This window comes from Mus caroli, chromosome 16 (assembly GCF_900094665.2).
Source record: "Mus caroli chromosome 16, CAROLI_EIJ_v1.1, whole genome shotgun sequence".
NCBI lineage: Eukaryota > Metazoa > Chordata > Mammalia > Rodentia > Muridae > Mus > Mus caroli.
Genome location: NC_034585.1, coordinates 49,114,495 through 49,131,221, shown reverse-complemented (window position 1 = coordinate 49,131,221; position 16,727 = coordinate 49,114,495). Strand labels below are relative to the sequence as shown.

Below are 16,727 nucleotides of genomic sequence, written 5' to 3'. Positions count from 1 at the left end.
CTCTAAAGGAATCTTGCAGGTTCCCACGAGCGTGCCAGCAGTTTAGCTCTGTGCACCGAATGCAGAGCTAACAGGCATTTGCCCCTAGCATTTAGACTTCCTGTTGATTCATAAGATGCAAATGAAATGTAAATGTTAAAACCATGTGGGAAAAAGGATTTTCAGAGGAAAAATATAAGAGATCTATCCTACAATACTGTAAACGCGAGGAGAACAAGACAGAGAGGCGCTGGGGGGAAAAATCACAGCTGAAGACAGTGCTTAATAATTTCAAGCACGAAAGGAAAAGGGATTCAAAGATCGGTGTCTGTGTTTGTCTGTGCGCTTGCGCATTCGTGTGTGTGTGTGTGTGTGTGTGTGTGTGTGTGTGTGTGTGTACGAAGCTTCTGCCTGCACACTTAGGCACCCCCCATATCCACTTGCAAGAAGCTGGTGGTTCCTAATCTTTTGAAGACAAAGTCCCGTGAGGCTAGTTAGCATTCCCTGCTGGAGACTGGCTTCACACAGGGGGTGACCCTGTGATGCACCAAAGACTATTTAATGCCCTTGCGAGGTGGTTCAGGGACCAGGATTTTATTATGCTGAGGGCATTAAGAGTTGTGATCCTGCAATCTTGAGTTAGAGCCACTTAGGGTCCCAACAGCTCCACCCTGGTGTTTTAGAGGAAAATATTCCTTCATGCTTTCTGCATGAACTGAAAGCGACACGGCTTCCCGATGCTACGCCTAGGAGGTGGTGGTTCAAGCTTTAGAAATTGCCTGAGAAGCCCCGTCCAACTCCTGGATGCCTGGCTTTCTGGAAAGGACCAGGAGGCGTAGGCTTTTAATCTGAGTAACTCTGGATTTTGTTTTGTAACTTCAAATCGTCGCCTAATTAAAAGTAAACGTGACCTTTTTTTTTTTCCTTTAACGTTTTGAAAATCAGTGTGGCGACGTGTGTTATGGTCTAGAGTCCTAATTCTCACGGGGAAGGAGATGGGGGCGAAGGGGGAGCACAAAAATCTCTTCTGCTTTTCGGTACTGGATATTTGATTAAATGATTTGCTTTGATAAAGTGTACGCCAGCCAGGACTAGGGGAACAGAAGAACGGCGAATTCGAGAAGGAGTAACCTTCTTTTCAAAGTGGGGAAAATTACCCTCAACCACCAATAGCTGTTTCCGTGAGCCTCCGGGTGGAGGATCTCCATCTTTTCCACCTCCTCAGTCCTAGTCCAAGAGGACCCAAGGTGAGCTCTTCGCCTACCAGTAAGCTGCCCCAACAACTCTACAGAAGGTGAAGGCGGTACCGTCGTCGAGAAGAAAAATCCCTAAGGAGTGAGCCAGTGTACGGACTGGGCTTCGGAGTGCAAGAAGACAGCTATGTGGCCAGGCTGGGAGGACAGCAAAAGATCTCAGATCCTATGTCTTTGGGGCGCTGAGAACCCCCTGGTAAGAGCCAGTCACTGGCGAATCCAACCCGTCACGCCCCTTGCTCTCGATCCCGCTCCTCATTGGCGAGCGTGTCCGGTGGGAGGCGGGGTCAATGTCAGCCCCGCCCACCAGAGCGCGGGGGGGCTGGGGCATCAGGCTCTTCTCCCACCAGGGGCCGCCAGCTCAGCTCAGTCTCCGACTTGGTCCTGCAGCGCCTCTAGGCTGCGGATCGGCGCTCCAACCACCTGCTCCGCGCTGCCGCCGAGGAAGCTGGGCGGGAGAGAGGAGCGGGAGGAGCAGGAGGAGCGGGAGGAGGAGACAGGCAGCTTACACACGCCTTCCCGTCCTCCACTCAGAGCAGCCCGAGCCCGCGGCCGCCGCCACTGCTCCAGCTGCCGCCGCTACAGCCTCTGCCTCGGCTGCCACCTGAGGAGACCCACGGTCGGGACCCCGCGACGCTCCCCGCCGACCCTTCTCTGCTCCCGGTGATCCGTGCACCGTGCAACTCTCATCACTCTTCTTATCCTCTCCTTTGCAAGAAGAGAAACTACTAGAAGATAGCAGCCAAAAAGAAACCGCGTCTACCTTGACTGACTACTGAAGCGTCTCCTGGAATAAGAGGGTCGCCCGTCCTGGGAGTAGCAGCCAGAGACGCTGAGGAAGGGTGTGGAGGGGGGAGGGAGGAGTTGCGGGTTCCGCGTGGAGGAAAGTTGCGTGTGGCACAGACCCGACGGCGCAGCACCACAGTCCCCGGGGGACTGTGTGTCTTGGAAAAAAGTCGCTGTCCCCCTAAGGCGAGACCCACAAGCGAGCGGGCCCCGTGGGCCCGGGGACGACGCCCCCTCCTGCGGCGTGGACTTTGTCGGTGGCCTTCTAGGAGGAGGAATATGGCATCTAAGGTGTCCCCTTCTTGCCGTCTGGTTTTCTGCCTCTTGATCTCCGCCGCGGTCCTCAGACCAGGTAAGCTTTTGGCCTCTGAGCAGCACCTCTGTAGTGGTTGTTGCAGACCGGGGGCGGTTCCCTGGGAGGCCTGGGGCTGTGCGCTCTAGCGTGTGCTTAGCAAAGTATGGGAGCCATAAAGGCGCGCGGGGGACACAGATCTGTCCCTGGGAACAGTCACCTGTGTCACACGTTTTAGGCTTGACTGGTCTGCTCAAGTTTGGGCAGCGAGATTGAACACTGAGCACATCTCCAGGAACTTTGGGTGAGGTTTAGCTTGAGGGTGCAGGAGCCCCTCAGGCAAGATCTGTTGAACTCTCTCCCCCACACCGTCCCTCCAGTCTCTTGGTATCAAAGTACAATTCACTGCACGCAGAGCAGTTTCCTTTCGCTGGGCTTTGAGGTGAAATAACTGCTGGCACTTTGTCATGATAAATCCCCTAAGTAACTTCCTCTTGGTCATAATGTGAAGACCTGGGAGGGATGGCAGGGGATAAGGAGGGCTTTGACCATCTGTTTTTTAAAAAAAATAATAATAACACTGAAATAGAAGCTGCATTGTCTAGTGGGTAGCTAGTGTAGGGTTGATGGCAGCCGAGTCACGCAGCGTGGACTGGGTTAGCAGCCAGGTTTGGGAGCCTTGAAGCGAGGGATTTCTTGGTTTCCACACCCAGTGGTAGCGCCTCAGTTCTCACTTCTACAGAGAGTCCTCAAAGAAAAACGACAAAATTCCCACCAACCAGAATATCTTGTGGGGAACCCCTTTTCTCACCCCCAGGGGACATCCCTGGCCCGTGGTCCACCAGCTGGCCTGCTGGCTGACATGCCTTGGTCCTGCCCAGCCCGATATGCGCTCCCACTCATTCATTCAAGCGGCAGGCACTTTACCCTGCGGAGCCTGAGGATCTAATCCTTTGAAGTTTTGATTTCCCACTGTGTCCTGGATAGTTGGGGGTTAAACTACTCCTTGTTATTTTGGCTTCTGCCTGTTTTGATTTTTGTTTTTGTTTTTGTTTTTCTTCTTCTTCTCTCTCTTTTTAAGTTTTACATTAAGGAGGGGTTAAAACAGGTCTCACTTTCTTTTCCCATCTTTTATTTCTGTACACCCCTTCAGTTGTTGGCGAGCTGAAGCCACAGAGGAGTATTCAAAGGCTCGGAATCCTTCCCGGGAAGAGCAGAGTAAGGAAGGGCAATAGGAGCCTGAGATCCTCAGGGCTTGGGAGCTGCTGCTTTGTGTGTGTTGGGGAGAGGGGTGGGTGTCAGAGTGGGAGAAGGTTGTTTCTCCATATCTCTATATCAAAGTTACATTTCTGGGTGAGGTAATGAACTCACTGTTTCAGAGGCTGAGAAAAAATATCAGTGACCAATCTCAGGCTCTGGGGGCGGGGACCCTAAAGCCTGAGTAGAGCTGGATTTTAAGGCAGGTGGGGCAGGGCGAAAACACTCGGGATGGGAGCACCAGGCACCTCTACTCTTGCACAGTTATGTAGTCTCACTTTTTCTGGAATCCCAGTATAGGATGGGGGAAGGGCACTTTAGAACCCATGGGAAGAGGGCCAGTTTGTGAAATGTGGGAATCCGCACGCCCATCTCTGGTGTTGGCTTTAACCCTCTCACACCTGCCTCTGAGGTTGTCATCTACACTTCCACCCCCGGACTCCAGCACATAGCTGTTACCCTTTTCATGCGGTTGCGCTGGAATTTATTTTCAGTTGGCCCCGTCGAAAAACAGGTTTTGCTTCACTCGGAACTGCCAAGAGGGGAGAGAGGTTCCGCTTTCAGACCTGATGGCGGTTCTTTCAGCACCCCGCAGGCTCTGGTCCAAGCCACCAGCTGGGCGCTTTCCTGCAGGAGCGTGCCTGCTGCTGCAGGGTCTCGCAAGTCACAAACCCTCACATTCGCTTCTCCCCGGAATGATTGCGCTGATGTGCAAACTTCTCCGTGGAATGTCAGTGTGCTTTTAAGGAAAAGATTGTAGTTCTAAAGGCACGGCGACTGAAGACTCAGCGAATCCTAGGTTGGAAGTGCGCCTCCTGCAGTGCCCTCTCCACTGCAGAGCAGAGCTCTGGGAGTGAAGGATTACCTAGCTCTATCCATTGGGGCCCATTTCCAGGCCGCCTTCCTTCGTTCCTAGAACAGTTTTAACAGACTGTCTCAGTTGCCAGAGGACAGAAGCCGCTCCTCCAGGTCTTTTGACTTGTCGCCCCCACAGCAGTCATTCATGGTTTGGGGCCTCTTGTATAACCTGTTTTGAAAGGAGAGGGAGTCAAGACTTCAACAAAAATCTGAGTATGATAAAGGCAATGAAGTGTGTGCTCAGCATCCTAGGTGGCAAAAATCTTATTCTTCTCGTAGAAAGAGCGTCAGCCTGTGGTGACATTTTGTACTGCTTTAAAGAAAGCTTTCCTTGGTTATTTGCAAGGAGGAGTGGCATGGTTGGTTAACTGCTTCTTCCCCTGAGCCCTCTAAGCACTGCCTCCCTGAGAATCTTCCCCCCACCCCTATTTCTCAGAATACAAGGTTCACCCTGAGACTTGATACATAACGCTATTCTCAGTGGAGTACCATGTTTCTCAACTCATCTTTACAGGGCTGGGGAAAAGGCAGTCACTCAAATCAAGTCCTTTTAGGTTACTCACCCAGGATTAATAAAGTTTATTAATTCCCAACTACAGAAGGCTTCATGGCCGCTCTAGGTTGTTGTTGTTGCTGTTGGCTTGATTGATTTGATCTGAGAGCAGTTTATAACATAATGGAGAACTGTTTGCAGCAAATGGCTTTTCTAGGCTTGGCTCAGGACCTGGGTCTACATTCAGGCACTGGAACAAGACAAGAAACCTTTTGGGGTTTCAGCTTTCTTTAAACAAACAAACAAACAAACAAACAGAAAACAAAAATAAGGGGGGACTGGTGAATCTCTTTCTTGAGATTCCCTCCAATTCAGACACTGCTTCTAGTATTAAGGTAAAAATATTTGCCCTGGCAGATTCAATTTCCAAACATTTGTTTCTTATGCTTGCCTTCTGGGCAAAATTCCTTTGAGTTGTATTGCTAGAAAGGTCTCAGTGTGTGTCTCAATTGATAACTTTCTGTCTTTCGACTTTTATAAGAGAATTCATGTCAATGTGTTGGTCTTATTTTTCCAGCTCCAATTAGAACAATATTTTTTTAAAAAAAATGTGACAAAAGGAAATTAGTCTTGCATTCATCTAGGAATGGAAAGGTTTTAGATCTTAGAAAACCTAGTAGTGTAGCCATGGGCCTCACTGTTTACAGCATGTGTAATTCTAGCATTAGGGATAAATGCTGGCTGTTGCTCCAATGCTCTTGGAACAAAGCTTGCTCTACTCACCCTAATGATGATACTCATATGATACAGAGACTGGAACACACCACCATCGTTCATGTCATTTTTTTTAATAGCTATAGAAATCTAAACTTATTTTGCATTGCTAATGTTTCCAACATTTCTGACATTTTAGGAGATCCAAGCTCACTGTTTTTGTGATGGCAATTCCTGTGTGAAGGCACATTTATCGTCAGCTTGTTAAGAAGTAGGCAGTGAACCGGAACCCACTCAGTAGTCTTAAGTACTCTTTATGTGGAAGCTGGTATTCCAGAGTTCCATGCTTACCTGTGCCGTCTAAGACGGCTGTGACCTTGAGAGCTAGTGTGCTGACCCTGTTTGTTTCCCATCTGCAAAACTCTCCTTTTATGCAAGGCATGGTTCAGGTTGTAGTGAGATCAATCATTCCCTAGAGCTGCATTTTGGAAATTTTTATGTACTCTATTAAAACTTTAACATATTGTTAACAAGACATTTTAATCTATTCCATTTATCACTTTATCACTGTATTAAAAGGGGCCAAATATGTATCTTTCCATTCTTTTTCCTTAGGCCTTTTTCCCCCCTGAATACCACCAATTCCCATTGCATTAAACCCAGATCTTACAGAAAGCAAGAGTGATCTGAGTTGCTGGCGTGATTTTGGTGTGCAATAGCAGTATTTTTATTGTAGTATTTTGAATGCTTTATGAGCATAGTCCAGACACACCTCTTTCTGTTCTGACCATTTGTTTTGCATCAAACAGGATCAAAGAGGTTCTATAAATCAAGTAGACACATGCCATGAATATCCGGAAAGCATGAAAGAGAGCCACATAGGTACCCCATGATAAAAGTCAAAGTGCATGTGTGCTTTTGTATGGGCAAGTAGACACCCTTCAAAGTGTTCATTTCCTTCTTTGTAAGTTTTCACACAGCTCCATGCCACTGCTGGCACAAGAGTTTTGTGACGTACAAAGCATTACATCATTTATTGAAATAGCAAAAGCTACCAAGAATAGTTTCTTGGGAATGATGATAAATTCATGGTTGTTTGATTATTACTATCAAATTTAGATCATTTTTTTCTCAACAATGACTAAAAAGACTGGCAATGTGTCTATTTCTTCTTTTACTTATCTTTTTACTTACTTAATTGAGCAGAAATTTCATTTCCCTGTGGATAGCTATGTGTGTGTGTGTGTGTGTGTGACATGCTATTTGACAACGTTGTAGTCTACACTTATTCAACTATTCTTACTATATATAAAAGGTTACCTATTTTTAGAGTTATAAATATTTTCATTCAGCTAATTATCTGTTTAAATGGCAAAACTGGCATTCTTTATATTCTTTGTTGTTGAAGAGAACAACATATATTTCATGAAAAAAAATGGCACCAAAATGCTGTGATTTTCAGTAATTGTTTTACGGTAACCTATTATCATTGCCCATTATTGTAGTGTATGTTCCAAGAATGAAATTAGCTTTTAATGCTTCTTCTTCTTCATCTAGTCAGTTCTCAATTACCCATCGCATCGAAGGGGAAATCAGAGTTTCAGGCAGTGGATAACAGTCCTAATGAAAGGATTATTTAATATGACTTTAAGTTGAGGTACTTAATGAGCATGCCAGTATCTGGTCTTCTAAGAACTGATTGTGTTGAAAAATAATGAAACCAAAGTCTGCGGTGAATTGATAATTCAGAAATTAGATGTCAACTTCTGCCACTGGAGTCTCCTCTTTCCTCTCTGTTGTCTATGTCCCTTCAGAAAGTAAAGTGAAATCTTGATCAAAGTAAGATATAAGACTAAATATATCATTAGATCTAATTAAGTTTTATGGTCAACTTCATATGGTAGAAATACCATGGATTTTTGCCAGATACAAGGAAATCATCCTCTGGCCACATTATTTCATTGAATCTTCAACTGTCCAATCACGTGTCACTCACTTAAATGGACAAAGTCATACCTTCCGGATTGGGTAAGATTTTGCCTTCAGAAACTGACCACTTTTTAGCAAGTTTGTTCTGTTATGTTTTATGAGCTTCTATGAATAAATAAAAAGGAAATTCCTTTTTCTTGATCTAAGTTGGCTTGGCAACTTGGTAGATTGATACTTTAAAGGCTATGCGTGTACCTGCTTTTAGTAAAAACAGTACTACATGTAGGAGATGTCAAGGTCATTGCAAACAGTGGCCACCAGTAATGTAAAGACATATAAATAGCAGAAGAAATTGAATTAAAGGAGCTTTATAATTACTTCATTGTGATGATTTCAAAAGAGAAGTTGTCTAAATTTGCTTTTTAAGATATCAACTGGCATTCCAATTCAATATTTTAGGGGCATCCATCCAAAGACAGTCTCACTACTTCACATTGGTATAAAGAGACTTTTCTTTGGTTCTAAGACTCAACCAGGGCTTTTCTTGTTGTGTGCAAGCACTGTACCACTGGACTGTGCCTAGTCTGATAGAGATTTCTATCCTGTTCAGTAGGAGTGGCTTTCAGGCCACTGGGTTCTCCCGCTAGAACTGCAATTACTTCCATGTAATTTCTGCCTTTCTATGAAACCAGGATTGTCATGACCAAACCCTGTCTTGACATTTCCCTTTTCTAGGACTTGTCTTAAGCCTTTGCCCCATTGTAATAAAATATGTATTTATTACTTGTCTCTTATTTGATCAGGAACTTTTACAATATCACACATTATCCTCTTCTGTGGGTTGTTAGTGCTACAACAAGGGAGACGGACACCTGCAAGCTTCTGAGCTGCTTTTTCCTTCTTTACATAAAAGCCATATACAGAGATTTTTTTTTTTATGGGGCATCACCACCCACTCACAAGTTGAAAATTTTCTTTTCCTGAAGAACTTAGAATTAGAGGTATAGTGTAGCTCCCTGAGTATTAAACTAGAAAATATAACCATATTGAAAGAGATGTGGGAGTAGGAGGAAACCATGAAAGCACACAGATTCTTGAAACACAGTCAACTGGCATTCTCCAGATAGTTCCTGCTACACCTCTAGATCACACTTTGTGGTCTTTTGTGCTTCCTGTAGTTAAATTTTATTTACCTTTCAGTGTTATTGAAACTGAGGCATTTATTACTAATAAGATGTTCATGACGCCTGGAATAACCAAGGCAGGATGTACATAGAGTATAGGTGATGCTATACTGGGTACAGTTTTGATCGGCCAAGTGATTGATTGACTGACTGATTTTAATATCAGGGTCTCAGATTTTATCTCACTTGTTTTTACCATTGTCCATAAGTATGTGCACCGTTAAAGTTAAAAAAGTCATTAGGATTTTGCATCTTTTTTTTTTCTTTACTTATGCTGCTGGGAGTGAAACCTTGGGCCCTGCGCTTACCAGGCAAGTGCTGTAACACTCAGTTGCCACTTTTGACTTCAGGAGTGAAGTTTGGCTAACAAGTCATATGGGCCATATGCTCCATTTTGGATGTTGAATACCCTCCAGAAGACTGTGCATAAAAGGGTTTGTTCCTTGGGTGACAATACTGATAAGTGATGGTGTTTTATAAAAGGAACCCTAATGGAGGCCCTTAAAAATTACTCAAAGCACAAGTATTGAGCAGCTTTCTGGCCTAAGCCCTTTCCCTCCCTGTTAGTTCATTTTTCTCCCTGCCTTATAAGGTTTGTCCTGTAGTGTCCTCTTGCCACAAAAGTACTGTGTCACCACAGGTCCAGAATAAAGATGTCAGTTGAATTCCAACTAGATCCTCCAGAACCCTGACCGGAAACCTTTTCTCTTTAGAAGTTAATTACCTCAGGTATTTCATTATAGTAACACAGAACTAAGGAAGAAAGCCTAATTATTACTAACTCCTCTGCCTATGCATTTACTCTATGGTACTCAACTGCATATATATATATATATATATATATATATATATATATATATATATCCACTCTGAAAAAGTTCACATTCTTAACCTTTTAAAGTTTAAATGCCAGATATAGTGAAATAGAACCAAAGGATATGAGCTTGCTTCTTGTAAATTCCAGGAAAGGCAGAGTTGTAGCCTGCTGTTGTAGTAAGCTTGTTCACCTAGAGACATGGTCAAAGGTACAAAATGTAACTCTGTGTGTGTGTGTGTGTGTGTGTGTGTGTGACACACAGAGATTTACCAGTGTTTTTCATAAAAACTAATCTCTTATTTTAAAACTCTTAATCTGAAGAATAAGAATATTGAACTTTCATATGGGTGAACATGAAGAGACAGAGATCAAGGATGTCATGTCAAAGGACTGGCATAGGTTAGTTTGGGATCTGGAAATAAAGAATCCGTTGTTGGTCAAAGATCACATTGTTGGTCAATCCTAATTTAAAATTCACGTGACTACAGAACAGGTATAATCTCCAATAATTTCGGAGTCTTTGGAGTGTGCAGAGCTAAGCAGCAATGCTTTGGCATTGAGGAAGTAAACTAACTACTCAAGAGGCCCCATGCCTGCAAACAGAAGCTTGAGAAATGCTTGTAACTGGAGCTAGAGGGGTTGCTAGGTGCTACAAACAGTCAAAACGGTAGAGAGCAGTTTACATAACAACAGCTGGGTCTGCTTGGGGTCCGGATAAACTTGGCAAAGATTCTAAAGAGATCTCTAAAGCAGTGCTGAGGAGGAACCTAGCAAAACTAGTACAGTAAGAGAGTGGCTGGAACAGGAGACTTGGGGGAGCAGGGAGGCAGGCAGCTCTCACTCCCAGAGGGAAGTGATACCTGTCTCTTTTCAGTAAAGCTAAACAAGCTTTCAGAGTCCACATGGACACTGAAGTGTTCTTGGGGTTGTTTAATACTTCCCCCAAACCTGCTAATTTGCTTGCCAGTGTGAGGCTCAGGAAGTCTGCTGTGTGAGGCTCAGAAATTGAGTACTCACATAGTGGCAGAGATTTGTATATACACCCCCCTCCTTTAGGAGTAGCGAGGACTCATTATATCTAAACATTTGCACATGTCTCTTTTCTTTATCAACACAGTCTAAAGATTAAGAACCTATGCTTGGGTCTGCAAGTTTGCTCCACCTCACCTGAAACTGAAACAATATGCATTTAGTTATGACCATCCTACCAGATGCTGTTTTCCATATGAGCAAGTATGTTAGAACTGGAATTGCTGAGTTAAATAATATATTTATTATTTGAAGAGATATTTTAAAATCATACTTAAAAAGATCATGCTCCTTCTATAATTGTGTTGTTGCCATTTTTTTTTTTTAGCAAAAGTAAGTAATTCCATAAATTCAAAACGTATTGGGAAAATAAGGTTGTAAGAGTAATGGACATATAGAAACTATGTACATATAGAGAAGTTACAAATTCTTGCCTAACTTCATTTTACATAGCCAAAACTGATGAAGGGAAACCCGCTTTGTATGCTTGTTTTAATCATTGTTCTTTACATACAATTTGGTACATAACTCCTAGAACACCTAGCTTCTACAATTTAAACTGTAGTTGGCAGCCATGTTTTCTTCCATTCATAACTGTAGAATCAGTTTGACTGGCCAACGGGTAGATTCAGAAGAAGCTACACGTGTGCTTTTTGAGTATTTGTCACTGTTTTTCCACATGCAAATGGTTTCCAGATATTTGTGTCGATTCATTCTAGATACAACACACTATGGGAGGCCTAATTGATGCCATGTGAGGGACAGAGACTGAGAGACAGAGACAGACAGAGACACAGAGACAGAGTCAGAAGGAGGGGTTTGAAAGGGAGTGTGTTGAGTTTCATAGGATGGTTTTGGAGGTGAGCATGTTCTAAAACTAATCCAAAATTTCAGAGGGAAAGCATTAGAAGTCCTTGCACTCTAATGTCCCAGTGTAGGCGATATGATACACACTTGTGTTCTTACCCATTATGCTTGTTACAGCCAGTGCTGTGCCTTCCACACTGGGTGTCCCTTAAGAGCTGGCTGGAGCCCTGGTCAGGCTTTCAGATGGTTTTCTAGTTTTCTGGCATTTGTTGGTCTTCTCATTTATAAGTTGAGGATGTGGATATTCAAAAAGGTAGTGAGTTAGGCTGGCATTTCCTCATGCCTGACACATATTGGCCTCTCAGTTGCTACAAATGGTCTGTATTCCATTTACAGGAAGACTCTTAAAGCTATAATAAAAATTGAGCATTCGTCTCCTGTAGTACTGGGACTTAACAACCACTTCTAATATTAATAAGGCTTTAATACTCAATTAGTTAACAGGTTTTGTTGTGCATAGCAGATTATTGGAGAAAACTACCACAGGTAGACGATAGGAAGGATACAGTGATGCATAAAGAAGGAGTTGTTTGCTATTGACAAAACTATTGCAGGTCTCACTAATTATCTATGATAAATATTAAATTAGAATATATTTAACTGACTAGTAGGAAATACATTTTTCCTAATTTTCTAGATTTCCACAAGGGAATGGTCTATCCTCACTTTGTACTCTTATTATTTTATTACTCTTATCTACTCTTTCTTATTTTCTTTAACACTCCCTTAATGTACACACGTAGAGCTTTATTTTTGCTCTGTGGATAGACATCATTCTATCTGTTTATTTACTTTGTAACTGGATTGCAATTGGGGCATGAAACTGTAGATTCTTATTGTCACCTCTAAAATTCAAACATGTACTGGACTTCAGTAAGGCAAGTGCTTATATCATTGTGTTTTCCATTATAGGGTAGACTTTCAGAAAGTGGCTTCTGTCAAAAACTGTGCTCTGAAACTTTTCTCTTCCCAACTGAGTAATTGGGCGAGTTGCTTCACCCCATCCCTAACACAGGCTGCTACCCTCTGAGGATGATGTGCATCCTGAAGTGACTGGACACAATAGAGTAGTCGGAATTGATGATAAAATATTCCTGCATATAAAGCTTATTCAATCCTGCTCCTGTCAAAGTGTAAGTTCTTAAGAAATGTGGATATTGTTCATATATTTCATATTTAAACTTTTCTGTCCAAATATAATTGATGTGCTCACATTGGTACAGAGAAGAGAGGGCACAGATTATTCAAAATTGTGAAACTGCCGGCTATAGTGTCTCTCCTCTTCACCTTTTTTTCAATACAGGAAATGGAATATGAATGTAGGTTCCTTGTTATCATTTATTTGGCAGAACCATGAGTCTATTCACTGTAGACAAGTCATGTACAAACTCCAAGACTATGCTTTAATTACAATATCATATTCATTATGATAGAGTTCTTATCTGATAATGAAAAAAAACAGTTGTATTGAAAACCTGGAGCAACATTTAAATTTGAATGTAAAATGAAAGCAACAAATAAGACACATTCTAGCCTATTGTTCACAGTGTCTGAGAGCAACCGGTTAGGTCATGGGTGTGTAAGTAGGAGTGCTAATCTGTGGATGCACAAAGAATGACTTGGGTAGCTCCAGTAGATTAAAGTGGAGTACAGCGACAGCAATATAAAAGAAACGAAAGAAAACAAACATGGTGTGACTTCAGAGGGATACCAGATTTGAGGGATGTCATATTGTGTAACTGCCTGCTTACAACACATCCCTGGCTTTTCTGTATATTTAGGGTAAAGATGAGCTTTTAGCCTAGCACTTAAGGTTCTTAAGACTTTCTTAAACAGTTTTCTTGGAGTCCATGTTGGAACAAAACATCTAAGTGTATTATGCCCTTTCCATTCTCTGGGTTGCCTACACCCATCTCCGGCCTCTTATGCTGCGACACTCTTCCCATGCTCCTATACACCAGCCTTTAACTGACTGAGTTGTGTTTCCAGCTTCAAGAAGGCTGCTGAGGCCTTTCTTCCTCCAAAGAGTCTCCCTGAGCCTCCTGTTCTTGGAAACAGCTCTGAAGTTCATTGCATTGTTGCCTGTTGCCTATTTATTCTTGTTTCTCTTTGTTCAAGAGTCTCCATATTCCTGGAGAGAGGGACAATGATCTCATAATCTTTCTCTATTCAATGTATCCTGGTATGTATTTCCCCAGTACCTGTACCACTGAATAATCAAATAAGAAAAAATAAAACACAGGGTTTTTTTGTAATAAAGAAGACATAGTTTTATGTTTATAGTTATTTATCTAGAGGAGAAATCTTGTATCATGGCACACATGGAGTCCAGAGAACAACAGAAAGGAATCAGTTTTCTCTTCATATCATGTAGGTCTTCAATATGGAGTTTTGGTCATCAGACTCGGTGGTGCATTCCCTTACTACCTTATCCATCTTACTGTTCCACAAGCATATTTTAAATAACAGTATATATTCTCATATGAATCAAAGTAACTTTAAATTAAACATAGTTTCTTTGAGAAATTTAGGAAAATTAAAAAAAAAATTAAAAACTTATGTACACTTGGGAAACAGAGATAGTGAGGGCTCTAATACTTTGCAGCCAGCCTGGTTGACATACACATTTATGGGACAGCCAGTGCTACATAGGGAGACCCTGTCTCAAACAAATAATAAGGTAAAATAAAAGCAAAAATCATTGTCCCATTGTAAAATGTGTTAATGACGAGTAAAAACAAATGGCACCTCATTTGTCTGTTTTCAAATATCAATCCAGATTAACCGAGAATAAACAGCTTAGATAAATAGGCAAATGCTCTTGCAAAAACATTCTTCTGTTTTGCATGGTCTGTTTATTAATGTCAGGTTATTTGTGTCTGTAGGTTTCTGAAAAGTCAAACTAAGTATATTTCTATTTCTGATTAGCAGCACATACCTAGAATTGGCAAAGAATGCCTGAAATTCATTTTTTTCTATTTTTTAAGTTTTAGTTTATATTTTCTTTGTGTGTGTGTGTGTGTGTGTGTGTGCATCTAAAGACAAGTGTAGTTGCCTATGACAACTTGCTGGAGTCAGAGATTTCATGAGCAAATTAATCAGTCATGTGGGCACATAAACACATCTACCCCTAATACCTATCAAATATAGAACAATAAAATATGAGTTGGGAAAAAATCTGATGTTACAATTTGCAAATAAATTGTAATGAAGACTCAAAAACAAACCTTCAGAAAATACACAAGACTGGACATGTTGGGTAAGGCCTATGGTCCTAACACTGGAGATGCTGAGAAAGGAACAGGTTTATCTCTGTCTGAGATAGACAGTGAGGTCTTGTCTCTGCAGAAAGATGATATTTGGTATTTACTGCAAAATAAAAGGTAGGCTATCTCAGTGCACAGAGGCTGCTGCCACCAAGCCTGTCTGGTTAGGAAAGTTGCTTTTTTCTGTTCTGAGTTAGCTTCACAGAGGCTCAGGTAGTCCTCAATGCTTAAACAGAGGCTAGAGTCTGGATTTATTCATAAGTAGAACTTAATTAAATCCATTTTCAGGAGCTAAGAGCATTACTCCTCGCACTGAGTTTTTGTATAGCTTTCTATTTTCTGCACACTTTATTCTTATCTCTTTCTCTGTTTCCCATGATTCCCCTCGCTAGCCTTTAGACCTTGATTCCTCATCCCAGAGCAAACATCTGTTTGTGTTTCCTTGAGAATGGTGGAGTTTTCTTTTAAAACGCCAGAGTTTCATGTAAACTTAAGTTATATTCCCTATTACCAAGCTAGAGACATTTGTAGGCACACTTGTGGGCACAGTTATGCAGACAAGATAGGTAAGAAATGGCACCTTTCTTCTCTTTGTCAAGCTCAGTGGCTACGGTTCCAAATGCTTTCGTTCCAAACTTCATACTTTGACCCCGAAGCAATCAAAGGTAGTCTGAGCAAATTAACCAGTGAACGTTATCTTTTCCAAGTTTCAATCTGCCTGTACTTAAAATCGTATTAATTGATGAAAGTTCAAGCTGATAAAGTGTTGGTTGTCCTCTTATTTTTACCATGGCTCACTTCCTGAGATAGAAGTGTGGTGATTTCTCCACGAGTGGCTAGGATAACTTGGGAGTAATTGTGTTTTCCACAGTGGTAGGCAGTAGTAGTCACTCTGGATGCTTCCAAATGAGGTTATTACAGGAATGTCAGGAGGAAATAAAAATATAGTAAAGAATTCCTTTTTCCTACAAAAAGAAAAAAGGTAGAGAAAAGAGAGAAAGAAAGAAAAAGAAAGAGAGAGAGAGAAACTTGAAACAGCTCAAGCACTTGAAATGTCAAACACTTGAAATGTAAACTTTTTCTTGTTTATTTTGTCCTCTGAAAATATTGCCCAATCTGTTAGCTTTTCCTCTTTAGATGTTTCAGGACACTGAGTGTACCAGTGACTTAACTGCAGACTTAGTGTGCATATTCATGAACCCCAAATCTGAATTATTAAAGGGTTTTTTTTCACACATAATAAAATGAAAAGAAACTTAGAAAACTGACCTTATGCAAACATTCCATGTACCTCATTACTCAGTGGCTTAACTAGGAAACACGGAAAGTGAATGTTGATTTATCGCTGTTGTGTCTATAATGAGTCTGAATCATAGACGCTTCCTGGCTCCTCAGTGATTGATGATATGGTGACAGGAAAGATTGGAGAAGGAACAAAAGACTCGGCTTAGTTCTTGTACTTAGTTGGGTTAGTCACTGTGGTGTTTTTTTTTTTTTTTTTTTTTTTCTTCTCAAAGTATTGTTCAACGGTGATATTAGACTGTAGCCTAGTTGGCTCTCTTCCATGGTAATTGTGTGATTTTCTTCCTCTGCCATATAAACATAATCACTTCATCATCTCGGTTCCGTATTATTTGCACTTTATTTGTCCTCATAACTATGTATTATTAAGACCTAACCATGGAAAGCTTTAAAGATTGAGACACCGAGTGAGAGTGGACCATAAATAAAATAATTGAAATATTGAAATAAAAAAATGTTACAAGCAGAGTGTGAAATTAGATTAGACCAGGAGCGGAGTAAGCTCTTCTTTATACCATGCTAAAGCTACATATTTTTAAATGATTTGCCATTTTTCTCTTTAAGACAGGGGCTTGCTATGTAGCCCAGGCTGGCCTGGGCAATGCTGTTGCATAATCGCCTTAGAGTTGCAATTACTAGCACGTGCCTGTATATCTAGCGAAATAATTTTTTCATCATGCTTTATTGCATTTTTCACAAGT

The 16,727-nt window shown here is 41.7% G+C and overlaps 1 protein-coding gene across 2 annotated transcripts in view; it reads left to right on the top strand.

Moving 5' to 3' along the window:
• Nucleotides 1-680: 680 nt before the first annotated feature.
• Alcam (activated leukocyte cell adhesion molecule) overlaps nt 681-16,727 on the top strand; it is a 201,001-nt gene continuing 184,954 nt past the window's right edge. Inside the window, exon 1 of one of the 2 annotated variants that reach the window (XM_021185108.2) lies at nt 681-2,370. In XM_021185108.2, the coding sequence (XP_021040767.1) occupies nt 2,298-2,370 (73 nt within the window). In that variant the 5' untranslated portion in view covers nt 681-2,297. The remainder of the gene's footprint in view (nt 2,371-16,727) is intronic. The other variant, XM_029470472.1, reaches the window with a different exon arrangement.